The 26,813-nt window shown below is 35.4% G+C and overlaps 2 protein-coding genes across 5 annotated transcripts in view; one reads left to right on the top strand and one right to left on the bottom strand.

The window, feature by feature from the left end:
- The window catches only part of fastkd3 (FAST kinase domains 3), a 44,749-nt gene extending 35,528 nt beyond the window's left edge, over nucleotides 1–9,221 (top strand). For 2 of the 3 annotated variants that reach the window (XM_067399904.1, XM_067399906.1), the window contains exons 4-7: nucleotides 1,358–1,532; nucleotides 1,630–1,699; nucleotides 1,830–1,944; nucleotides 8,918–9,221. In XM_067399904.1, the coding sequence (XP_067256005.1) occupies nucleotides 1,358–1,532; nucleotides 1,630–1,699; nucleotides 1,830–1,944; nucleotides 8,918–9,016 (459 nt within the window). In that variant the 3' untranslated portion in view covers nucleotides 9,017–9,221. Of the gene's footprint in view, nucleotides 1–1,357; nucleotides 1,533–1,629; nucleotides 1,700–1,829; nucleotides 1,945–2,115; nucleotides 2,170–8,917 lie in introns of all 3 variants that reach the window. The other variant, XM_067399907.1, reaches the window with a different exon arrangement.
- A 142-nt stretch (nucleotides 9,222–9,363) lies between these two features.
- On the bottom strand, nucleotides 9,364–26,460 carry chmp5b (charged multivesicular body protein 5b). Of its 2 annotated transcripts, none has more exons than XM_067399909.1 (8): nucleotides 26,321–26,460; nucleotides 25,044–25,148; nucleotides 21,341–21,387; nucleotides 10,961–11,054; nucleotides 10,757–10,828; nucleotides 10,544–10,652; nucleotides 10,269–10,384; nucleotides 9,364–9,755 (listed from the first exon to the last, which is right to left on the bottom strand). In XM_067399909.1, exons 2-8 carry the CDS (start codon nucleotides 25,089–25,091, stop codon nucleotides 9,705–9,707), a joined length of 537 nt encoding a protein of 178 aa, XP_067256010.1. In that variant the 5' UTR covers nucleotides 25,092–25,148; nucleotides 26,321–26,460; the 3' UTR covers nucleotides 9,364–9,704. The 2 variants fall into 2 exon arrangements, with proteins under 2 accessions (XP_067256010.1, XP_067256009.1); XM_067399908.1 differs by lacking the exon at nucleotides 26,321–26,460 and adding an exon at nucleotides 25,939–26,213.
- Between the last annotated feature and the right edge of the window lie 353 nt (nucleotides 26,461–26,813).

Below are 26,813 nucleotides of genomic sequence, written 5' to 3'. Positions count from 1 at the left end.
TTCTTCGATTTCGTTTGAAGTATACCGGGGCTTTAACATTCTGACCCGAAATTCAACATTCTGATCAGAAATCTTGCAAGGAGCTCCTTTGCATGGCCAGTTGATAGGGGAATGATGTTCCTTTCAGTGGTGAAAAATGGCCCCAATGGTGCAGGAACATTTAGGAGTTGGAAAATCCTTCTGTAACCATTAACGTTGTTATGTACGGCAAAAATCTTGTTGTGAAAGTTTTGGGAGACCTCTTTGCTTCTACCCATCATGAGATGTCCAATACTTGCATCCAGAGGTCAATAAGCCTTTTTTTTTTAACCTAACAACCATGCACTAACCCAACTGATTATATTTTGCACAGGTAGGAGGTAGAACTACTTAGTGAAATCTGTTGCTTTCTTGACTTGCCTTGCCTTAGTTGTACTGCTTTTTCTTAGTGTGTTGAATCATTTCACTTTATTACACACATCTTTTTTTACGGATTGTAGTATTATGATTTCCTTATTTGTATTGATTTCTTGGGCTAATATCAACAATTTTATGTGAATTGCTGCATTGGAACTTTGTATAATAAAAAAAAACGTTATTTTACGTTATTATATCACTCCTTGACAGGTGCCATTGTGATGATATAATAAATGTTATTCATTTCACCTCTCAATGGTTTTAATATTGTGGCTGATAGGTGTTATATACAGTATAAACCATTTTTGATAATATTGCCATTAACTGGCAGCTAGAAGGTATGATACATGAGTTTTGACTTTTAGCATCTAATATACATGGGTAATACTTTACAATAAGGTTCCATTATTGAACATTGGTTAATGCATTAACTTTTGATTTTAATAATGTATTAATAAGTGTTAAAATTAACTTTGACCTAGATTAATAAATGCTTTAGAAGTATTTTTTTAATTGGTAATTCATGCTAACTTAAGTAGTTAACTAATGTTAACAAATTAAACCTTTAAAGTGTTACCTATACATGTATGTAACAGTAATATAAATGTATTGTTAAAATGTAGTTCAAAATACATAATTACTAAGTTGGTAAGGAGGATACATAATAAATACTTAAGAAATAAGATGATCTTTATCTTATTTTTCTGGATCTTGTGAGTGACCTAATGAGAGTAGCCCAAAAATGGTGTTTGGACCTATAAATGCTTCATAATATTTCATGAAATTAATCAGGATTTATGTCAAGGTGTGTAATGACTGTGTTTATATTTATTAAGCATCATATGACAAATTTGAACATAAATCTAAAATGTTACTGCTGGGACTTAAGTTGCAGAAACATCCATTTATTTTGCTTATTTATTCATAACCAACAATTCTCATTTCCTACACTTACATGCAGGGTCCACAACTTTCGCCAAAATTTCGTGTGAAGTCATTTTTGGCTTCTGGGCAGTCTTTGGAAACTCCAGTGGAACCTCAGTTCTACAATGCTGTGAAGTCTGGCCTAGTAGATCTGCTGGGAGCTCGGTCTTACTTTGCTTCCAGAGTACTTACACCATATTGCTATATGCTAGGTAGAGACTATGTAAAAATTGTACAGCTTTCAACTTCTTACACTGTCACATCTCTGTGGTTGTATATGGCAATATTTTCTTGTTTGTATATCTGTAGACATTGAGATAAAACTAGATGAAGAAGGTTATGTCCTGCCTGCCTGTCATTCAGATGAAGTCCATAAGAGGTAATGCATGTCCTGCTATTTGCAAAAAAAAAAAAAAGAGAGAGAGAGAAAAAAAAGCAAGCACTGATGTTTAATGGTCTGTAAGATTGCATGCATATTCTGAGCTCAACATTAATTTATGTATTATCAGAATTGCTCTCTGTATTGATGGGTCAAAGCGCTTTGCAGCTAATGCAGACAAACTACTAGGCAAGGAAGCCATCAAGCAGCGTCATCTGAGGATTCTGGGATATGAAGTTGTTCAGGTAAAACCTACATCATTTCTCTTAACTTTTTATTTACAGGCTCTCTGCTTTACTAAAATTATACCTTCAAATCATTTGCATGTTTCATAGATCATTTTAAAATGTATTTTAAAGGAACAGTTTGCCCCAAAATGAAACTTCTAACCTCCTAATTTTTCTTCTATGAAACAGATACAGTTGTGGTCTTAATTTACATGCACCTTGCAGAATGCAGAATTGCAAAATGTTAGTAGTTTTAACAAAATAAGATCTTCTTTTGTTTGTTTGTTTGTTTTTTTGTTTGTTTTTTTGTTACACTTTACATTAGGGTCCAATTCTCACTGTTAACTACGAATTTTGCCTCAGTAAATTCCTCATTACTGCTTATTAATAGTTCGTAAGGTAGTTCTTAAGTTTAGGTATTGGATAGGATTTGGGTAGGATTAAAGGATTAGTCCACTTTAAAATAAACTTTTCCTGATAATTTACTCATCCCCATGTCATCCAAGTTGTTCATGTCTGAACTGAAGGTTTTTGATGAAAACATTCCAGGATTATTCTCCTTATAGTGGACTTTAGTGGCCTCCAGATGGTTAAAGGTCAAAATTACAGTTTCAGTGCAGCTTCAAAGGGCTTTAAACAATACCAGGAGAGGAATAAGGGTCTTATCTAGCGTAACAATTGGTCATTTTTCGAAAAAAATACAACTGTATATGCTTTATAAACACAAATTATCGTCTTGCACGTGCTTCCGCTTTCCGCATTCTTCAAAAATGTTACGCCGTATGTCCTACGCCTTCCCTATTCTACTTACAGAAAAAATTAAAATGGCGCCGCGTTCGTTCCGACAATTACAAAAGGGCACAGACTTTTTTGTGGGTAATTTTTTTTTTTTTTTAATCCCTTTTTAAACTTATTTTTTTATTTATTTACCTACTTATTAAATTTAGTACTGCCCTTCAGAAGCTACATATAATATTTACATGTCTCCCAAAAGACCGTTTACCCATCTTGAGCATCAGTGAATGTTTGCACCTTTTGTAGTTGTTGTGTATGAGTCTTTAAATTGTCCTCAGTGTGAAACTGAAGCCACTGTTAAATAGTAAATTCAGTTATTTCTTCTTGGACTATATGTAAACTTGTTTTATGTGAAATTACTTATTTTGTTAATTAACATTTTGCAGATTTTGCAAGGGGTATGCAAACTTACAAATGAAACACATGACAATGAAACTGAAACACGTGGTTTTAGACAATAATTTATTAGTATGGCCAATACAGCATCAGTTCGTCTTGGGAATTACAGATACAAGTCCTGCACAGTGGCCAGAGGGATTTTGAGCCATTCATCCTCCAGAAAAGTGGCCAGATGGCCACTATGCGATGATGGTGGAGGAAAACATTTTCTGACATGCTCCTATAAAATACCCAATCGTGACTCAAAAATATTTAGACCTGGTGACTGCAGGCCATGGGAGATGTTCAACTTCACTTTCATGTTAATCAAACTGTTCTGTCGTGTCGTTCTGTGTGTATTGGTGCATTATTATGCTGATACATGGTACCCCCTTTAGGTACAATGTTTTAACCATTAGTGCACATGGTCCTCCAGAATGGGACGGTAGTCCTTGGCAGTGACACCCATCAAGCACAGTAGGGAATGACATGCTATTGCAGCCCAAACCATCACTCTGAGCATGGGCATAGAATACTTTTACTAAAACATAAATTCGTCCACCGCACTTTTTGCATGACATGTCATTTTATTCTTAACTAAAATGAGGCGATCTAAACATTATGGAGCGCTCACTCTCGTGTAATATGTTTCATTCATACTGAAAGCCAGAGGGCGCTCTCTCATAGAAAGTCCAAAACGGTTTCGTAGAAATAATTCAGCTATTCGCTCTAGAAGCAGCTGAATAAAATGCAGAAACATATTGACTGAAACGTGAAGACAAATACGCGAATGCGACAAGATATGATTTGTGTTTTTTGAAGCCATCTTAAGGTATTTATTGACAATAAAGTATATGAATAATGCAGTGCTAATTGACAACCTTTTTAATGTTTTTGAAAGAAGTATCTTATGCTCACCAAGGCTGCATTTACTTAATCAAAAAATACAGTAAAAACAAAAATATTGCGAAATGTTATTAAAAATTAAAATAGCTGTTTTCTATGTGAATATACTTCAAAATGTAATTTATTCCTGTGATTCAAAGTTGAATTTTCAGTATCATTACTCCAGTCTTCAGTGTCACATGATCCTTCAGAAATCATTGTAATACGCTGATTTGCTTGTGGAAACCGTGATACATTTATTTTTTTCTGGATTCTTTGATTAATAGAAAGTTCAATGAACAGCACTTATTTGCATTTATTGTTACTGTCACTTTGATAAATTTAATGCATCCTTAATGAATAAAAGTATTAATATCTCTTTTTTTTACCACAAATGTTTGAATGGTATCATGGTTTCCACAAAAATATGAAGCAGCACAACTGTTTTCAACATTTATAATAATCATAAAATGTTTCTTGAGCAGCAATATTAGAATGATTTCTGAAGGATTATGTGACACTGAAGACTGGAGTAATGATCACAATATTACGGTTTTTACTGCATTTTTTATTAAATAAATCCAGCCTTGGTGAGCAGAAGAGATATAGGCCTATTTCAATTGTACAATTACAATTGTCCAAACTTTTAGGTACTGTATTTTCTGCTTTTTTGTTACATTGTATAAAATCCATGAGGAGTTAATGCACAAGTGTTTGTAGTAAATAAACAAATCATAAAATATAGGGAAAAAATTTAGATATTGGTTATTGTTCAGCAGTGTATTTGATTTGTTATTAAAAGCAAATTGATCTAAAATTAAAATCAAGAAATGAGATAAAAAAAATAAAAAAAAATCTATCAATTAGACAAAGGTCAAATAAATACTGGTATTACACCCAACATTTCTGTCCCCCTCACTTCTGAAATGACGGCTACGCCCGATTCTGGGCACGTGTAAATTTGAATTATTGACAAACAGTTATGTGTGTGCTGATCCTCTACTCTTCCCTGTGGAACCCAGAAGTTGGACCTTTGACCTACTTTCAGTACGATCTGATTTCTGCGTTTTGAATTTTAGAATATTGATGTTTTGAATTTATTCATGTTGAAAACTTGAAGCTGTATTTTTAAGAAGTGAATATTTGCAGTCTAAGAATTCAGAACAAAAAACACAATGTTTGAAAATACATATGTAGAAAATTCTGCCATAAAAGAAATTCAGTTTCAAATGTCCAGGCTTCAAGTTTTAAAAAAATTAATTCAAATCTATATAAAATGGCACTTAATATTCAATTCTGTTAAATGACACTTGTCAATAATTCAAATTTACAAAATTCAAATTCCAATCATTATGTCAACTTTGCTGCCGTACCATGGGTGCAGCAGGCGCAATGATATTACGCAGCGCCTGTGACCCCCTGCTTGCACAGGGAGCGTTCCTTGCAACCATGGAGACATTTGTGAGAGGCGGTGTGTAATATCATTGCGCCTGCTGCACCCATGGTAAAGTTCCTTGATTATTACGCTGGAATGAGAGTATAGTTCCTAGCCATATCGGCCTAGAAAATCGCAATTTTTCATTTTCCGTCGGTCTTAGTACACAATGTAACTACAGAAGAGTCAAGTTTTAAATAGGAAAAATATTAAAACTCTTTGGTCATTTTTGAGCGCGATGCTAACGGTCTAATCAGATTCAATGAACTATGCTAAGCTATGCTAAAAGTGGTACCGCCAGACTCGGAGATCAACTGAATGGATTCGAAAATGGTAAAACTCAACTGTTTAACTCTAGGGGAGTTGGAAAATGAGCCTATTTTCAAAAAAGTGGAGTGTTCCTTTAAGCCTCTTTGGTGCTTCTCCACACCGTAACTCCCATGGATGTGGGAAAGACAGTGACGGTGGACTCATCAGAGAACAATATGTTTCACATTGTCCACAGCCCAAGACTTGCACTGTTGGCACCATTGAAACCAACTTTTGGCATTGGCACTAGTTACACACATGATGTACAGTTAAGCCATGCATTAGTTTGAATGGTGACAGCTATGGGAGTGGCTTGGTGCAGTGCAGGAGATGCGGATAACTTAGTAAAAAAAAATGCTGTCTGCTGTGCCATTAGAAAAATGTTCTTTGACCCTCAAGAAACTTTAATTAATGATGTCACATAACAAATCTACTTCCCAGGTAAATTTAAATGAATTGCTAATTACAACATTGAAATAAAAATGTAACAAATACAAATACTAGAAATCTTGAAATAATGGAAATAATTGAGAATCATGTACACCGTACACATTTCAATTATTTTAAAATTGTATGTTATTTTAGTTGCTTGGCTGTTTCCTCATAAAAAAAATAAAATAAAATAAAATAAAAATACTCCTGATAAAAAGTGACAAGTTTTTGACCTTTATATGATGTCATTATGTTGCTGTCTTGTCGGCAGCCAATCGCTGCATGTCAAGTCACCTTTATTTATATAGCGCTTTTTACAATGCAGATTGTGTCAAAGCAGCTTTACATTGATAACTGGTATATCATTTTGGCTGCACTGCAGCTCTTAAAGAATAGTGTCAATGCAGGCAGATCAAAGCACTGTTGAATATCAAATGTCAAGTCAAATGTCAAGTGTCCCCAACTAAGCAAGCCAAAGGTGAGAGCGGCAAGGAACCCAAACTCCAACAGGTGACAAATAGATGTTAAAATGGAGAAAAAAAACCTTGGGAGAAACCAGTTCTCCTCTGGCGAACAGTGCTTTGTTATGATTCAGGTTGCTATCATAAGTCTGATAGGATCGCAACATTCATAGTATTTATTTCAGTTCCATCCAGTTGAGGATCGTATTCATCACGCTGGTATGAACGGTTTGTTGAGGAGCTGTGCCACTGGTTGTCATGTGGCATGGTTTTGAGTATCGATATATCTGCCCTTTCTAAAGAACACAAGAACCTGCAATAATCTCAGACAATTTAATCCAGATATTTTAATCGAATTTGTTTGTAAAACCAAATTAGCCAGAGTTCAGTTATCATGATTAGAAGATCTGGCATCTGTCAAATCATCTCAGACATATTAAGCTTGGTATGGAGAATGGACCCCAGGTCACAGATGAGCCTGAGAAATGCACACCAACAATCTGTCTTCTTTTGAACTCTGATATATCTCCCATTATGTTGTGTGGATTGTAATATTTTATGTACAGCTGTGCTATTGCTCTGCTAATTCAACCTTCACATTTTGATCTTACTGATGGAATGTAAAATCGGCCACGTATTTACAAGCTTGAAACCTTCAAAACTATACTGGCCAGTGTTTAAGTTTCATTATCCAACCCATGTATTTAAATAATGTCTTCACTGTTATTTATCATTAAATGAGATACAAAAGTTTAAAGCTCTGATCAAGGAAAAACTGCTAAAGGCACATCTTTTTCGTCAACACTTGACCCAGTAATATTAGCACTTTCTTTTCTTTTTTCTATTATTCTTCTCTATTTAATAAAAAATCCTTGCTATGAGCACTTTGCTGGAATAACTGGGACTTGACACTGCACTTGCATACTGCTGTTGACTTTATTGCTTCTATTGTTCTCATTTGTAAGTCGCTTTGGAGAAAAGCGTCTGCTAAATGATTGTGTAAATGTAAATGGATAAAGGTAGTGTAAATGTAGTCCATACAACTCCAGTGATTTAATCCAAGTCTTCTGAGGTTGGATAATGCTTGAATACTCGATTGGTATCATTGATACAGTGTTGAAATGGTTCCAATCTTTTCTGTCAAACAGAAGATTTACAGTCAATTTAGGTGTCCATTCACCCTCGGTGGCTCATGTCACCTGTGGTGTACCCCAAGGTTTGAGCTTAGCACCGTTATGATTTTCGCTGTATATTTTACCTCTGGGATCAATTATGCATTAATTAGGGGTGTCGTATCACTGCTATGCGGACGACACAACTTTATATACCTATTAAACATAAAGATAACTCAGCATACAAGAGACTGGAGGCTTGCCTGCATGAACTCAAATTATGGCTTACAAATAATTTCATGATACTTAACGATGAGAAAACCCAATTCAGTTTGGACCAAAAGAGCACCCAGATGAAGACTCAACCAACCCTGGCACTCTTACTCCTTATCTTACTTCTGATGTTAAAGAGCTAGGATTTCACCTAGATAATGGTCTTAAATTAGACAAAAAAAATCAACACCATAGTTAGTACCAGTTTTTATCATATTTGCCGGTTAGCTAAAGTCAAACCTTTCTTAAGCAGGAAAAGTTTGGAAACACTTATTCATGCTTTTATCTCAACTCGACTCGATTACTTTAATTCTTTATATTCCGGGTTACCTCTCTCTTCCATCTCTCACCTTAAAATGGTCTAAAATGCGGCAGCCCGTCTACTCACTGGTAGCCGCAAAGCAGACCATATTACACCAATCTTCCGTTCTTTGCACTGGTTGCCTATCCGATACCGTACTGACTACAAGATTTTGTTATTCGTTTACAAAGCTCTCAATAATTTAGTTCCTAAATATCTATCTGATTTGATTGTGTACAATCCTGCCAGATCACTTAGATCCCAAAATGGTCATCTTTTGCTGGTACCACAATCTCATCTGCAATGCAGGGGAGACCAAGCTTTCGCAGTATCAGCTTTTTGCAGGCCCTAAGCTTTGGAATAGCTTGCCACTACCAGTCAGAACTGCTTCTACGTTTGCCGAATTTAAATCTATGTTAAAAACATTTTCCTGTGCTTTTAATTCTTGGTAATTTGTACGTGTTCTTTTGTATTTATGTTCTTCTTTTGCCTTTTCTTTTTAACTCTAAGTACAGCACTTTGGCCAGCTCAGGCTGACCAGCTTTTAAATGTGCTTTATAAATAAAATGTAATTGAATTCATACAAATGTTTTTTTTTCACTCTGTCTAGATTTCATACTATGAGTTTGAGAAACTCAAGAATAAAGAGGAGGTTGTGGAATATCTACACAAGAAGATCTTTCCTAACAGCTACAGACTCAGCTGGTAACATCTGGATCACTAAATGTATATTGAACTATTTCAAAAAGCAGTGCCCCTTCCAGTAGATTTATTAGGTATATAGATGTTTGTTTTTCAATTTACATAAAGTTTTGTGTATTGGCTTTTTTCTTTTTGCTCTTAATGTGAGATTCTATGTAAATTCTCATAATAAAAGGAGTGCATAAGATTTTGTCTATTATTGTTTCTCACAAAATGACACGGGCACATTCTTACCCGATTCAGTTCCCATTTCTATGTTCTCTCACTGAAATGGTTTCGATTTGTTGCCTGTTTTGAACCACTGGCATCGCAGAATTGTACAAAATAATACACTGCACATTCAATCCTCAAACATTGTCATATAATAATTTCTTTATATTTGCTTTCAATAAGCAAATTGCAGTGCCGAGTAAATCAACTGACATATATCCTTTAGAAAACAAATAATATCAACAATCTACACAGAAGAAAACAAACCGAAAAAAAAAACTAACCCCAATGATTAATGGTGAAAGCTATCATGGATTGATTTCTTATAAAGCAATAAAAGATTATAAATGCAGATCAAGACTGAGATAAGAAAGATTAAGTCTTGACATTGAAGGTTTGTCCCAATGTTTGATTAAGTATGTGTGTAGATATTTGTCCAAGTCTTTTGAGGGTTTAGAATGGTGTAGCATTGTAATTTTGTTCCATTATGTAGCTGGAATCTGAGGTAGGCCAAACTCGTCCACCAGTACTCCATCCTGCATGAAAACAGCAGAATACTTGTATCAATTATAAATCATTTCTTCATTGCGGATACATGTGAACATCCATTGTTATACTAAGCAAAAGAACAGGTAACTATAAATGCAGTTTGTTCAGTATGTGTTGCCATTGTTTGGCAGTCTAATAACTTATAATCCATGAAAGAGAACTGAAACAATCTTTCCTGTTGCATTTGTCAATTGTATACCTTTTGTTTATTACTGAAATGGGAAGTCCAGCACATTGTATTGTGGAATGCAGTTTACCACAATTACTGAGCATTCTATTAAAGGGATAGTTTAACCCAAAATTAATTCATTTTTGGGTGAACTATCCCTTTAAATGGTCTTGAAACCCCCATTTGCATTCGGTCACACCTGATTTAAAGTGGTCATGAACTGCATTTTTTTATTTTATTTTTTTGGGCCAAGCACCCATATATTCTGGAAAATACAGTACATATATCAAAAAGTTGTTTTAGGGTTTTAAGGCTCTTTAAGCATGTATACCCGGTTAGCGGTTCTGTCTCCTGGCACTCCCTCTGGTATAGCTGGAGCAGAAGCAGCCTCATCCAGATAGGAATTGTCATCGTCCAAAAGGAGTTCGTCACCCAGTGCATCCAGCTCTTATGGTACAAACAAATAAAACCAACATTATTATGTTTTATAGTGAACAAAGTAAATATATATTTATTAGTAATACACCAAAAACCATTACTAATGAAAAATTAAAATGCTAAATGCACAAAATAAAACAAACTACCTCCATGCCTGTTTTAACTAACCTGCCTCCAGGTCATCTTCATCGATGTCTGGTGTCCCGTAGCTGCGACTAAGAGCTTCTTGCACTTCATTAGCATCTTCCATCATGTCCTCCAACTGGTCTTGCAGATCCTGGAGCATAAACAGCAAAATGTTTCTATTACACACATTATATTTTTTAATCAGGTCATACAATTACCATTTTACATTAAATTAAGGGATGAAAGGAATCTTACCTCTATCTGATCAATTTTAATATTCTTGTATGCTTTTTTCATTTCTTTGGCACCAACTTTCATTGCATCCACCTATTTTAAAAACATTAACATGCATACACAGAAAACAAGTAAGCTTGCTGCATTTGCTAATGTTGCAAAAGACAAAAGGGAAACAAGTTACATTTTAATGTTTTATTTTTATTCTTATGACTGCATTCTTACAGTGGTCTTGGTGTCTTTTAGTGTCTGGATGGTGTAGTTTGCTTGTTCCATGTTAAATGACTGCTGCATCAACTGATCTCTCTGCCCTTCGTACCTGGAAATACAACAATTTCCTTCAGTGTCTCATATCAGTTTCAAATGTATGGGGTTAGAATTGTTGCATTATTCCAAATAAATAGATTGAGATTCACAAATAAATGTAAAGAGATTCGTGAAAATTAATCAAATTCACAAATAAATAAAATGAGATTAGCAAATAAAACAAAATTGTGAATCGCTTCTAAAGGGTGGATTCTGGAATTCACTGCCGCTTCAATATATATTTTGAGAGATTTATAATCATGTTATTAAGCAACATTTATCTTTCTAAATATTAAATTATTTTAATGACTTCTTCAATATATGTTAAAGCATTTATTTTCTTTTTCATCTTCAAACACTAGAGAATAATGATGAATATTGTCTGTACCTCTCACTGAGAGAAAAGTACAACTTATCAGAATGTTTTGGAAATATTTCCTGTTATAGTTAAAGCCTAGGGCAACTTCAACCTTGGAGAAGCTGTGTATCTATGGATGTGCACTGGTGTTCTGTGTGTAGGTCCTGTATTGGTATCAATGGACAACTGGCATTCTATGTGAATGCTTTGTCTTTCAGATGCTCTTTTAGTTCATTCTCTTATTCAAATAAGTAAGGTTGTGCAAAAAAAAAAAGCAACTCATTTCGTTCTAAACCCTTAAGACTTTATCTCCTTCACATGCAAAGGAAGGAAGTGTAAGGGAATTTTACGTGAAAAAAATACACTTTATTCAACAAATTTCCTCTTCCATATCAGTCTCCATTTTTTTTTTTTTATGTGAATAAAAGCCTAACTTCAGTCTGTTCATCATATAAAGTGACTGTCTCTTCAGAAAATGTGGATTAAACCTAGGACTAAACTAGAACTTTTATTGACATATGAATAACTGATTTATTCAAACATGCATTAAATATTGAAGAACATTAAAAATTAGAATGAATATGTAACGGTGCATAGATAAATTTATCAGAATATTGCTTTCTAGAGTACATTTTTCGAGCTGACTAATGAGTTTTTGGTCACTTAATATGTTTTTCTGAGGTAAATGTGATGTTACGTGACATTTTTTACAAGCTGTTTTATTGTCGTCTTTCCGATGTTGAAACTGATTGAGCTATTAGACGAGACATGATACGGATTTCGGTAAATTGTACTGTATATTTTAACATACCTTCAGATGTTTAGTCGTATTTATTTTGTGCTGTAACTGGTATTAAAGCGGAGGAGAGGATGTTCACATGCGCTCCATGCTGCCGCTTCTCTTTAACTGTCATATCACATTAAACAGCACCAAAACGGTATTTATTTTTTGAACCTCATAATAAAATGGACATCATTTGAAATCTGAGACTTTACTTTATATCAAAAGTGACAAAGCACAAAGATTATTGCGATTTATTGGATGGGAGGCGCTACATATTCTGCTCATTCATCAAATGAAAACAGACTATAGACTAATAAATTCTTGGGATTCAAGAATCGATATTGGTTCGTAAAAATGAGAATCGAATAAAATCGAGAAATCTATATTTTTACCCAGCCCTACTTAAAGGAACACTCCACTTTTTTGAAAATAGGCTCATTTTCCAACTCCCCTAGAGTTAAATAGTTAAGTTTTACCGTTTTCGAATCCATTCAGCTGATCTCCGGGTCTGGCGATACCACTTTTAGCATAGCTTAGCATAGTTCATTGAATCTAATTAGACCGTTAGCATCTCGCTCAAAAATGACCAAAGAGTTTCAATATTTTTTGAAACTTGACTCTTCTGTAGTTACGTCGTGTACTAAGATCGACGGAAAATGAAAAGTTGCGATTTTCTAGGCCGATATGTCTAGGAACTTTACTCTCATTTTGGCGTAATAATCAAGCAACTTTGCTGCCTTACCATGGGTGCAGCAGGCGCAATGATATTACGCAGCGGCGGTGACCCCCTGCTTGCACAGGGAGCGTTCCTTGCAACCATGGAGACATTTGTGAGAGGCAGTACGTAATATCATTGCGCCTGCTGCACCCATGGTACGGCAGCAAAGTTCCATGATTATTATGCCGGAATGAGAGTATAGTTCCTAGCCATATCGGCCTAGAAAATCGCAACTTTTAGTTTTTCTTAGTACACGATGTAACTACAGAAGAGTCAAGATTTAAATAAGAAAAATATTGAAACTCTTTGGTCATTTTTGAGTGAGATGCTAACGGTCTAATCAGATTCAATGAACTATGCTAAGCTATGCTAAAAGTGGTACCACCAGACCTGGAGATGGGCTGAATGAATTCGAAAACAGTAAAACTCAAATGTTTAACTCTAGGGGAGTTGGAAAATGAGCCTATTTTCAAAAACAGTGGAGTGTTCCTTTAATAAAATTCAAAACAAAATTTCCAAGGAGGCAGAAAAGGGCCTAAAATTAACAAATGCTTGCATGAGTGAGTAATTAATGACATCATTTTCAATTTGTAAGTGAACTAACCCCTATAACTAACAATAAGCAATATATTTGTTACAATAGTTATTAAAAAATACTGTCCATTCTTAGTTCATTTTAGCTCAGGTCCATTAAACAGCATTATTAGAACAACTTTTGGTATTAACAATGTATTAGTAAATGTTGAAATTAACATGAACTAAAATTAATAAATGTATTAGAAGTATTTTCATTGTTACTTCATGTTAACTAATGTATTAACCACTGATCTATATGAATGACTGTATTGGTATTCCCAAGTATTCCCTCACATTCTATTGAATTAATAGGAAATCATCCGATTTTAATAAGAAAGCATTACCTAACGAGTCCGCTTTTTTATATATTAAGTCTCTCTGTACATTCTTCCAACATAAACGTCAAACATAAATGGTTATTTGTTCAAAGTCAGAAATTTCCCCTGCTTATTAAAAGTTAACGTTCATCTTCATTACATTTCATTTACAATAAGTGCTTTTGAAGAAATAGATCTAATATTCAGTAACCCAAGCTTTATCATTTGTTTATCTGATTTATCTGTGATTTTCATTTTTTGAACATCAATTAAATTTTTACCCTTAAAAGGTTTTGGAAGTTTTTTGTATTTACTAGTTCGAGGTACAGACACAGTCTCTATGTGATAATATCTAGGTGAAAGTGTTTCTATGTGCTGTGAATTATCTGAGTTCTGTGACGTGAGGCGGCTAGCAGACGGTCGGTTTAGCCAGTTTGTCTGCGTCCTGATCTGGGCCCTGGTTTGTCATGTTTCAGCTCTAAGACTATTTGCCAAATTTCTAGAGAGAAGAGCAGCACCATCCCGGGAGGGATGAATACCATCTCTTTTCAACAGATCAGGTCTGCCCCAAAAGCTTTTCCAATTGTCTATGAAACCAATTGGAAAATTGGAATGCCAATCTCATTATTGGCCGGCTCCGTCAGTATTCATCAGGTGGGACTTTCTAGGCACCTCAAGATTCGATTACGATTCAGAGGGCTGCGATGCTATGATAAAATGATTATCAATGCATCTTTTTTCCTATACAGATTTTGTTTGTTCTCACTGTGTGACTACTTGGTACTTTTAAAGCAAAGTATTTGTAATGATCCATAATGAATTACTTCCAATATCTTTTATTAATAAAACAAATTAAATTGATTTGGCAAGTCAACTGGAAGAATACATTTGCCAGTATATGTCCCAGTATAGCAAAGAACCAACAGGAAAAGAAATGTGTGCCTGTAGCAGCAGCATACTTGTAGTAAATGAATACAGATTTCAGCATATTCTGAATCACTAACATTAAACAATAGACTTTTAACCAACATCCTCCTGTTATGTGCAATAAGCAATACAACAATATTATATAATATTAATAATATAGCAATAACAAAACTTGCATATAGTGAGGCTTGTCCAGGGTTGCGTTTCCCAAAAGCATCATAAAGCATCATAAAGGCTCTGGTATACTTCAAACAAACTTCTTTTTCGTTCTTCGTTTAGGGGTAAAACAAAGTTCGAAATACGTGACCAGCGATATACTGTAAACGAACATCTGACGCCGCCCACACCGCTGAGAATGACGGTTAAATGAATATGTAAATATGTGCCGTGCACTTTCTTCTCAGTAACAAAATAAACACAACAAAAATGAGAAAACAGTAAGCGTAGAAAGCATAAGAAAAGCGTCTGATCATAACTGCATGGGCATGTTAGCACGAGCTCTGCAAAGTAGCACTTCAGTCCCGTCACGTCTTCATGTAGCACTTTATTCAATGGATTGCTTAAAAATCAAGCAGCTTTACAGTATCAAACATGAAAAACAGTGTTATTGCTTCATTTTTTTTACAAGCACAACTTCATTTTGTACTATAAAGCAGCTATCTATTCTGTTCATGTTTTCAACCGTGGAGCTCTTACCTCAACAAACTCTACAGATCAAATGAGTCACTGGCCGTTTCTCAATATGCGTACTTGTCTGTACTTGTGTTCTTGTGGACTTGTGAAACGTCATCAGTCGCTGTCCAAGTACTGTTCCAATTCAAAGTTCGCATCTAGCCAAGTTCAGTTCAAATCCCCGGATGTGTTCTTGATCCACCCCTTTTATCGAGGTTGCATCGAGAGGTGACTTGTGCAGACTTGAGACAGCCAGATATCCCAGAATGCATCTCACACTAACCAGCCAGCGTCAATAGTAAAGGAGAAAACCCACGTAATTTAAACATATTACTGTTATTATGTTATGATATGTAGTTTTAAGAGTTTTTCAGGCGAGAATGTGCTGGCTTAAAGCTCAAATTTGTGGTTTATTGATAAAGATTGCGCCTTTCTGAAAATTTGATCTGACGTTGTCGGAGTTGTGAGATCCAGGCGATCACCGGACGCTCAGCGCGTGTGTACGTAGCTGAGAGCAGCATTACCTTGGCTAGTCCTTCCGACGTTTGCCGCTGGCTCCGTTTTGGCTGAGGGCAACGTGACGTTTCATAACTTTATATATGGCTATTTAACTTTTGTATCCTACTAAAGCACTGATTTTGTATGCTTGACTGAATTGTTTGCTTTATTTCCTATTGTATATTCCTATCTTTTATAATGGCGATTATTGATAATTAAAACTGACATAAAACAAATAGAGACATGGTTTTGTTTTATGTTATAGCCTATTTCATTTTATTACAGTGAAGTTAATCAGAGTAGCCTATGCACAAATAGTATTACATTTAATATTTTTGAAATATATACGAAAAGAGGCAGGGTTTTGGTCCGTGTAACGCTTCACAAATCAATTTTCAGACCATTCAATGCAAATGCAAAAATGCATTTTTCCTTTTTTCCGGTTACATCATAAATGAATATTTGCCATTTTTCCTCCCTTTTTTCAATTTCACTTTTGCAAAATGATGACTTAAGAAACAATCATTTGAATAAAATAAATTAACCGATCTTCTATTTTTCCATTTTCTGTCTTGTAATTTGCGCCGTGGGCTGTACCATTAGCACGGGGTGTGTGGCCGCGGACTGCCGTCATCTCACTGATTTAACTTCTTTCTTTACACTGCATGTTGAGGAGCAGTTTAAAAGAAGTTTTCACCCGAAGTGCTATCATTTTTAATTATTAATATAATAACTGTGCTTAATATAGACAGTCCGGACAGGCCATCGCGAGCTGGGAAAAGTAAAATCGCGGTGGGTTGGCTGATTTAGCACGTTGCCCAGCTTGTTTGTATTTACAATTACTTATTCGTTATTACTTTATTTTATTAATATACAATACCCTTTGTCAAGGGGTGCATTTTACTTGGTAGGCTACAGTACAACCACAAGATCCCAGTTAATTTTCAGAGGGATAGGCTGACGGAGGGCAGCTCGAGCAGCAGCGCTTGCCAAGATCCTTCACGTCAATATATGAAAGACAAAAAAGACTACCATGCGAAAATATACAAAACATTTATAAAAAATATACAAAACACTGTTAAGTTTTTAGCCCTTGTTTGTAATATTAATAATATTACAAACAAGCTTCCGCACTTCACATGCTTCTTATTCGCTTAAAATAACCTTAAATCAAGCACAGTTATTAACTCTGTTCATTACAGAGGCGGTTCGCCGGAGATGAGGCAAATCAAATATATCTATGCTGCAAGTCAGGAGCACTATGATTTATTTTCCATTATTTTAATAAATAAATACAAATACTTTGATTTGGCACTGTCCATCTTGTTTGTAGTTATTTATTGACTTATTCGGCATTATTTGTTGCCTGTGGTGTATCCAAAGGATTACTGCGAGAATCCAGCATTTGATAATGAACCGATATAAATCGTATAAGCCTATCTTGACAGCGCTATAGCTAGCCTATATAAAATATTTTAGGCTAGGCTAAAAAACGAGAGCTTAAACCTAACAATTTTTATTTTAATATATATTTTCACTTGGTAGTATTTTTATCTTTCATATATTGACGTGAAGGATCTGCAAGCCTGCCCTATCCCTCTGAAAATGAACTGGGATCTCGTGATTGTACTGTACCCTACCAAGTAAAATGCACCCCCTTACCAAGGGCATGATGTATATTAATAAAATAAAGTAATAACGATGATCCTGTGTGTTCAGTCTTTTAAACTACTCCTCAACATGCATGCAGTGTAAATAAAGAAGTTACATCAGTGAGATGACAGCAGTCCGCGGCCACACACCCGTGCTAATGGCACAGCCCACGGCACAAATTGCAAGACAAAAAAATGGAAAAAAAGAAAATCGGTTAATTTAATTTATTCAAATGATTGTTTTTTTGAGTCATCATTTTACAAAAGTGAAATTGAAAAAAAAAAAGGGGGGGGGGGGTGGCAAATATCCATTTATGATGTAACTGAAAAACAAGAAAAATGAACATCTGGTTTCAATTTTTCATTTTTGCATTTGCATTGCATGGTCTGAAAATTGAATTGTGAAGCGTTACACGGACCCAGGGTTGTTTAATATTTCGTTTTGTTATAAATATATGCACATTGCAGATAATCAATCACTCGTTGCCTGAGACTATTAATATGTTTTTGTTTGTTTTTTAAATAAAACGAAAAGAGGAAGAGTGGTGTTTTATAACAAATTTCGTTCTATTGTTGGATAAATATACATACAGAGATAACCGGAGAAGCCAGAGAGAGTTTAGTGACGTTATCAAGTACGCTGCTGTTCCATTTGCAGAATCACCGGACTTGTGTTCGTTCTCCTGAGTCGAACTTGCCAAGTCTTAACTACCAAGGACGCGAGTCCGAAGTTTGCGAACTTGGTTTTGAAAAACGGCCAGAGACACGGTCCACGCGAATGAAGGCGGAGCCTCAGCGTACACCTCCTGTTACGTTATCCTCACTGACCAGTGGTAGTACGAAGGTGTTTTGGGGCTGGAACGAACTTTTCCTGAAAGTTCGCTTTGGCAAGCCGTTTCGAACTTCCAAAAAGAACTTCGTTTTGGCCTGATTTTGTTCGAAATGACGTCACATCAGTTCTTTCTTCGATTTCGTTTGAAGTATACCGGGGCCTTAAGCCAAAGTTGAATTGTAGAACAATTGCCACCAATGGTCTTACGATGCTTTTGAGAAACACAGTCCTGGGGTCTCATTTATAAAGCATGCGTACGCACAAAATGGGGCTGGAAAAGTGCGTACACCAGTTCTGACGCATAAGTTGTGATTTATTAAAACAAACTTGACGGGAAAATTGCGCACTTCCATGCAAACTCTGACTTATGATAGCAACCTGATTGCAACAAAGCACTGTTCACCAGAGGAGAACTGGCCCCCCGATTAAGCCTGGTTTCTCCCAAGGTTTTTTTTTTTCTCCATTTTAACACCCATTTGCCACTTGTTTGCCATCTGATGTCACCTGATTTGGGTTCCTTGCCGCTGTTGCCTTTGGCTTGCTTAGTTGGGGACACTAGACATTTGATATTCAATAGTATTCTTGACATTTATTCAACAGTGCTTCCGATCTGCCTGCATTGACACTATTATTTAAGAGCTGCTGTGCAGCCAAATTATGTACCAGCTATCAATGTAAAGCTGCTTTGACACAATCTGCATTGTAAAAAGCACTATATAAATAAAGGTGACTTGACTTGGCTTGACCCATGCGTATGAAGGTATGAATATTTTGGAGACAGTTTGGAGCAGTTTGGCGACACTGAAGGTGAGCTGAGGGACGGATGGCAGATGAAGGAAAACCACTTCAAATCCTCATTGTCATAATCATAAATACAGTTCATGTTCACAATAACAGTTTAAATAAATAGAAGAATTGATAAACATTTACATTAATATTACACTTGTACTATTGCCGATAAGCACTGAAATTACATTACACAGAAGTTAAACAAACGTGATATGAATTAAGATAGTAGATGTGCTACTTTCGATCACTTTTCCAGTGACACACTGTTTTAATGACAGCGAGGAGCGCTGGGAGCACAATAATTCCTCTTTAAACAACACTGCAGATGTTATGACAAAATATTTTAGCGAGAACGATGATCAATGATGCACACTTAACTTCGATATTATGGAAGACACTGCTGGATTCGGTGATCGAACGGTCCGTTGTCCAGTTTGAATAGTTCCAATGATAATAGCTTACTGTATAACCGCAGCTGCAGGAGGTATTGATGTCGTGTGAAGGATCTTCAAACAATTACCATTTGAAGGATATAATATGAGGAAAATGGTAAGATTTGCATGTTTTCTTTTTAAAATACTTTGTCAGTGACGCGCCGAGACAGACGATTACACTGCAATAAATAAGTAGGCCTATCTGTTTCCACTAAAAAGTAGCCAATAAACTTCCTAAAAGATATGTTCACCTTATAAGCAAAACTGCATAAATTTGATTCAAATTGTTTAAAACTATTAAAATACTATTTGGCCGGTGGAAATGAATGAATCAGCTCTATTCTAAAACCTTTATCTTAAGTATTTTATATAATTTTGTTTTTATGGATATTTTGATATATTTATTCTAAAACATAAAGAAGATATTGGATGATCTTTATCAGTATAATGTGTGGCACAAATGGCATTTATAGTCCATTACTAATATTTTCCAAGTCTTGTACCTTGTACCATGGTGTCACGTGGATGGAATATGTATGGACATGATATGCAGATGAGGTTATGCATAGTAAAACTAGGCATTGCAAGCTCCATATATGGTGATTTCGGGGAGGAGACAGGGTGGAGATGTACGCACATGTACGCACAATCTTCCGTTGACTGGGATTTATTTAAGTTGGCTTCATAGAAGCCAAAGTGCTTCCATACACTACCTTTTAATGCAGCGTGGCGGTCGGATTTCTCGCTCAGCCACCATGGGTCTCTTATGGTGCGTATCCACTGGTGCAAAGCGAGCGGAGCAGAGCAAGCATTTTAAGTTCATTATGCATAATGAATCAGCGTATCGAATCATGATTTGGATCGCTTGTCAAACGTGACTTTGGCACTCCAAACAGCTGATTCGACATGCTGATTCGACATTTATAATATTAATATTGAACCACTGTACTCACATGAACTGATTTAGATATGTTTTTAGTTCCTTTATGGATCTTGAGAGAGGAAATGTCATTGCTCCCTATGCAGGCCTCACTGAGCCATCGAATTTCAACTAAAATATCTTAATTTGTGTTCCGAAGATTAACAAAGGTCAGCATGTGGAACAGCATGAGGTTAAGTAATAAATGACAGAATTTTTTTTGGGTGAACTAACCCTTTAAAACAACATAGCAAAATGGTGTTCCCCTGGCAGAGTGATGAATTTTTAAGTTTTGCCATGAAATAGGAAGAATTTTTGGGAGGCTATGGATGCTCAAAAACATCTCAGTACCCCCAACAGGCACCAATAGTGCTTGCAGTTCTAATTTTAAGAATTTATACAGAAATTTGACATTAAGAATGACTACAAGCTTGACTACAGGGTAGGGCTGGGCGATGTATCGAATGCTTTTGTCATGCGCATTTCTTCAGTAAAGCCGGTTCCCTGATTACCGCTAAATCGCTATCACCTGCTTTCAAATGAAGCGGCATTTAATAGACAGAGCCGTAGTTCACTGATAAGACACGCAATATCGCGTTCAATATCGATATGTATCGCCGTCGATATTGAACGCGATATTGCGTGTCTTATCAGTGAACTACGGCTCTGTCTATTAAATGCCGCTTCATTTGAAAGCAGGTGATGGCGATTTAGCGGCAATCAGGGAACCGGCTTTACTGAAGAAATGCGCGTGACAAAAGCATTCGATACATCGCCCAGCCCTACTACAGGGTGACAACCAGATGAGTACAGGTTCACTTACATTCTCTTCTGTTTCAGGACTCGCATGGCTTTCTGTTTCACCATGTTCTAGAAAAGAAGCAGAGAAAATAGATTTCTTTCAATGTCCTGTGGTGTGTGACGCTTTGTCGACAATACATATGGCTGAATGTTGAATGATTTTTTTTTTTTTAATTAATTAATTAAAGGAATGGATCACCAAATCAAAAAAAAATAAAAAATAAATAAATAATAATAATAAAAAACCTGATGGCAAAAAATTGTCATTAGGTATTTTTAGATTTGCAGATATTTAAAACTAGCATATAAAAGCATCACACCAGGTCTGAACAATACCAAACACAATTGGTGCTTGCGTCTACCAATTGTGACACCACGTTTGAATGCATGCAAGTATAAATGTAATTTGGGAGCTATAGAAAAAGGAATGATATTCAGCAAATAACATCTTAAATTTAAATTTGTTCCTCACACAAAGCTCATATAGGCCCTGTTTACACCTGGGTCATTCTGTGTCAAATCAACCAAATTGTGGAAACTAATTTTGTTAATATTTTTAATGTAGAATAAATAAATAGTGATTAAAGCTAAAATATTAAATGTCACATATGTATATTTACTGAGTAATCCACTGTTTTGTAGAGGGGGGTCAAAATTTTCACCACAACTTTCACCAGATTTGGAGCCAAATCTTTATAAAAAAAAAATATTAAAATTTTTAAAAAGATGGCAGCATCTTTTTTATTTTTACGCGGAGTTTGGTAGGTATGTTAGTAAAATCTGTTGACTTTAGCAATCTTTGTTTCATTATATGCCAACGGTCAGAGTTCAAAAATGGCAAAAAGCACTTCTTGTGCTTTTTGCCTCAAGTTTGGATGCCTGTAACTCAAGTTTTAAAGGTATCTTAATATCCTTTTACATTCTGGTTCTTAACAAACTTTCCTTTTGGTATCTTCATTTTAAAGGCCCTTGATGGTTCAATCCCAGAGATATAGAGATCTTAATGCAGCTCCATGTGCAAATTGGTAAATTATACACATTTTCAGTGGTCAAAAACCAAATGTGGGCCACATTGCATACAGCTGATACTTTTTTTTTTTTTCTTTTAAAAGAGGAATAGCTGAAGAACAAATAATGTTGAAACTAGAAATGCATCTCATGTGTTTCTATCAACTCGATTGCATAGAACATACCTGTCTGTGTGCCATAAATATAATTTTCCAAAGTTTGCAAGCCTGTAACTATAAAAGCATTCAAGATATCTTAATATCCTTCTAGATTCTCAATCTTTACTTTTGAAGCCCTCATTTTCAAGGCCATATATAGTTCAGTCCTATAGATATGGGGATGTCAAAGCAGCTCCATGTTCAATTGTTGAATTTTACTAATTTTCAGTGATTGAAAACCAAATGTGGTTCACTTTGCACACAGCTGATATTTACTGCATTTAAAGAGGAATGTCTGAAGAATAAAAAAATTTTGAAACTAGAAATATATTTTGTTTCCCTCTATCAAAAGAATTGCATAAAACATAACTCTCTGAGCACCAAAAATCCACTGAAAATAGTCAAGTTGAGGAACATTAACTTACTCTCAAAAGTGTATTTATAATAATCTATATTTGAATCAGTTTTATGGATATTTGGAAGATGGGATTTTGTTCATTTTAACAGCTTCTGAAGCTACCAAGAGTTCAAATACGCAGTAACTACACGTTACCCCATTGACATCCCTATATCTACTGTATGAGACTGAATCATATAGGGTCTTAAAAATTAAGATTCCAAAAGAAAGTTTTCATATGTTTTCATAAAAATTACATTAAGATATCTAACACTTCTTGAATTAAAGACATGTAAACTTTGGAAAAAATACTGTTTTTGGCACTCAGAGAGTTGTGTTGTATTCAGTTGTTTTGATAGAGAGAAACAAGATACATTTCTAATTTCAGTGTTATTTGTTCTTCAGACATTCTTCTTTAAACACAATAACTATCAGCTGTTTAAAAAGTCATCTACATTTGATTCTTGACCATTGAAAATGGGTAAAATTCAACATGGAGTCACACTGGGGTCCCAATATCTATGGGACTGAACAATATAGCGCCTTACAAATGAAGATTCCAAAAGAAGTTTATTAAGAATAAAAATCTAAAAGGATATTAAGATATCTTGAATACTTTTAGAGTTACGGGCTTGACAACTTTAGAAAAAGAATATTTATGGAACTTTGACAGGTATGTTCTATGCAAATGAGCTGATAGAAAAAATTGATACATTCCAAATTTTAACATTATTTGTTCTTTAGATGTTCCTCTTTAAAATAAAAAAGTATCAGCTGTATGCAAAGTGACCCACATTTGTGTTTTGCCACGGAAAATGTGTACAATTTACTGATGCCCCATTAACATTCTCTGGGATTGAACCATCAAGGGCCTTTAAAATGAAGATACAAAAAGGAACGTTTGTTAAGAACCAGAATCAAAAAGAAAATTAAGATATCTTTAATACTTCTTGAGTTACAGGCATGCAAACTTGAGGCAAAAAACACAAGAAGTGTTTTTTTGCAATTTTTGAACTGTCACTGTTGGCAAATAATAAAACAAAGATTGCTAAAGTCAACAGATTTTAATAATAGACCTACCAATCTATACAAATAAAATAATGATGCGGCCATCTAAAGTAATTTTTACACCCCTCTAATTTGGCTCCAAATCACAGATGAAAGTTGTCATTTTCAACCCCCACCTACAAAATAGTGGATTATCTGTGATATTTAATATTTTGGTATTCATCACTATTTATGTCTTTCTACAGAAGAAAAAAAAAAATCTTGAGCAGGGGACCTCTGGTTGAGTTCATACAGAATGACCCACCTGGTATTAAGATGCGTTTTGGACGCTAAATACAGATGTAAATGGGATCTAAAAAGCTTTGAGCTTGTCTACTTTCGACCACTTGCAGAGGTAGTCGAAAACGCATTTAACCAGATTGCTTTCATAGTGTAGACCCTCGTGTGGTCGAATGTGTTCGAACAGCCACAAAAGAACTTCTACTCTCCACCTACTGACCTAATGCATAAACATTATGGGGAAGCACACTAGCCAGATGGGATTTAACCTTTGTCGGCTGAAGACCCAAGTTTAGTTTGAAGATGAAAAATGTACCAGCATAATATTCTCTCACCATTTCTGATTTCTAACACGCACTTACATCATTCAGTGGTTTTGTGGCTATCAGAGCAGAAACAAAAGATGATACTCTCCATATGTTTTTCTGTTGTCTCCAGGAGCATTCATATGTAAATTTTGCTAGCTTATTTGTCCATTAGATTGAAAGATCTGAAAAAAACCCATACATTTAGCCACCCATAGAACCTCCCCTCAAAGAAATCAGGACAGAAATGGTTGAAAATGCAAAAAAGAGACGGATTAAAACACCAGGTGTAAAGGGGAATGTGTCTCCTGGTCTACTTATGATCCGATCGACCAAAACGCATATTAATAACAGGTTTAAACAGGGCCATCATATATACTAAATCATATGGCTTTAAAAGACATGATATACTATAGCATACAAATGATACTGATGAACTTATGGTGCATTTTTGTGATTTTTATGAAATGCAAGTAAATTAAACAGAATTGCATTTTTTGAGTGAACAATTCCTTTAACGTTTACAGAAAACTATAATTACACTCGAGTAAAGTCTGAGCCAAATTTTACCTTTGATGGGCCATCCCTCATTTTCTTCATCTGATCTTTGTATTTCATCAGTTCGGCATCAAGTCTGGCTATCTTCTTGTCAACGGACTCTGCTCGTGAGTCGACCTAATATTTAGCAAGCCAAAGAAAGACATCATATAGGATATAATAACATGTACATACATAATTAACTGAGATGAGAAGAACTTGGGAAAAGTTGGTTTTATATTCGCACATTCGGACATCCGTATTCAATAGCCTTGCTAATCACACTACATTGGACATTCACAAGTAAATATGCAATTAAAACAATTTGCCTATTTTGATCGACTGTGGAAAATGTTGTAAGTTGACAATCGTTGGTTGTCAATATCATGTCACTGCTTAAAATTCACAAACATTAATTTATTGCACATTTATTGGAAAGACTGAATTTATCAGAAGTCTGAATGTGCAAATATAAAACCAACTGTACCCAAGTATGAGAAGATACCAGCACTAATGTTAAATGCAGAAATATGTCATAAGTCACTGATCTCTAAAGAAACCAGCAGGACTGGTTCAAATTCACACAACTTCAACACAAGCTTTTGTCCCTAGAAACACACCTTTCAAAACAAATGTTGTATTTAAAAACACCAACCATGTAAACAACTATAAAAACAACAGAAATGTATAAAATGTTTATCTATAGGGACAGCGTCTGTTTTACTACGTTACATGACACAGCAGAACATATTTCAACCACTCATAACAAATAATTAACAAATAACAAATGGTCAACAAATATCCAGGCTGATAATATGAAGAAACACAATTCAGATAGAGATTTAAACAAAAAATGAAGCCATTTCAGCTTTCAGGACAAAGTTCTTTTGTTTCTCAGTCTTAAAAGTTAACAACAACAAACACATACACCTGATATACAGTCCGTGAGGTTCGGTGGTGGTCCTTTTGGTTTCCCTCGTCCGAAGATACGATTCATCCTGACACTATTTTAAACAGGCTAAATAAAATAAAAAAGAAGAAAACAGTATCTCTTCCTTCGCCCGACAACAAAACGCAGCCTGAACAAGGAACCCGGAAGTACTGACGTCATTACGTCCAAGGGGTATTTTGACATCTTCGCCTCTTTAGTGACATTTTTAATTATTATAACAATTATTAATGCCATATATACAATAGTTATACAATGATAAATATTCAATTCAAAAATACAAATAAACTAAATAATAAACCATAGCAAGAGTACAATACAACAATAAAAAAAAAGAATATAAATAAAATCCTTTAAGTACCAAGCACTTTATCTCATAGCGACTGTTTCTATGGGCCGTGTAGTAGTGAGCAGTCAATGGTAGTGAGGTATCGGGTGTGTCTCTGACGCCGCATTCTCCGCTGGATCAACGTCGACGTGCGTCAATGTCGCCGCCATTTTGGACCGGGCGGAATGAAGAAAAGATTCCTGGATAGTTTGGGGTTGTACATAGGCGTAATTTGCGGGTGGGACATGTCCTCACCACTTTTTGCCAGGGTCGATATTGTCCACACCCCACCCACTTTTTGAAACATCTCGCGGCATGCTTGTACCTAAATACAAAAGAAACAACAATTGATTTGCAATCGAATTGAAATCGACGATGTGTTTTGAGCGGTGCATTGAGCGCACTTCTCTCACTGCAGCGGTAACGGCATGAGAAATATGGTGGTGAGGAAATAAGACAATTAATTATATAGCCTACATCATGCGTTCAGAGTTTTATAAGCGCTAAGTTCCCGTACAAACGGAAA

This window comes from Chanodichthys erythropterus, chromosome 11 (assembly GCF_024489055.1).
Source record: "Chanodichthys erythropterus isolate Z2021 chromosome 11, ASM2448905v1, whole genome shotgun sequence".
NCBI lineage: Eukaryota > Metazoa > Chordata > Actinopteri > Cypriniformes > Xenocyprididae > Chanodichthys > Chanodichthys erythropterus.
This window is presented reverse-complemented; position numbering and strand designations above follow the sequence as displayed.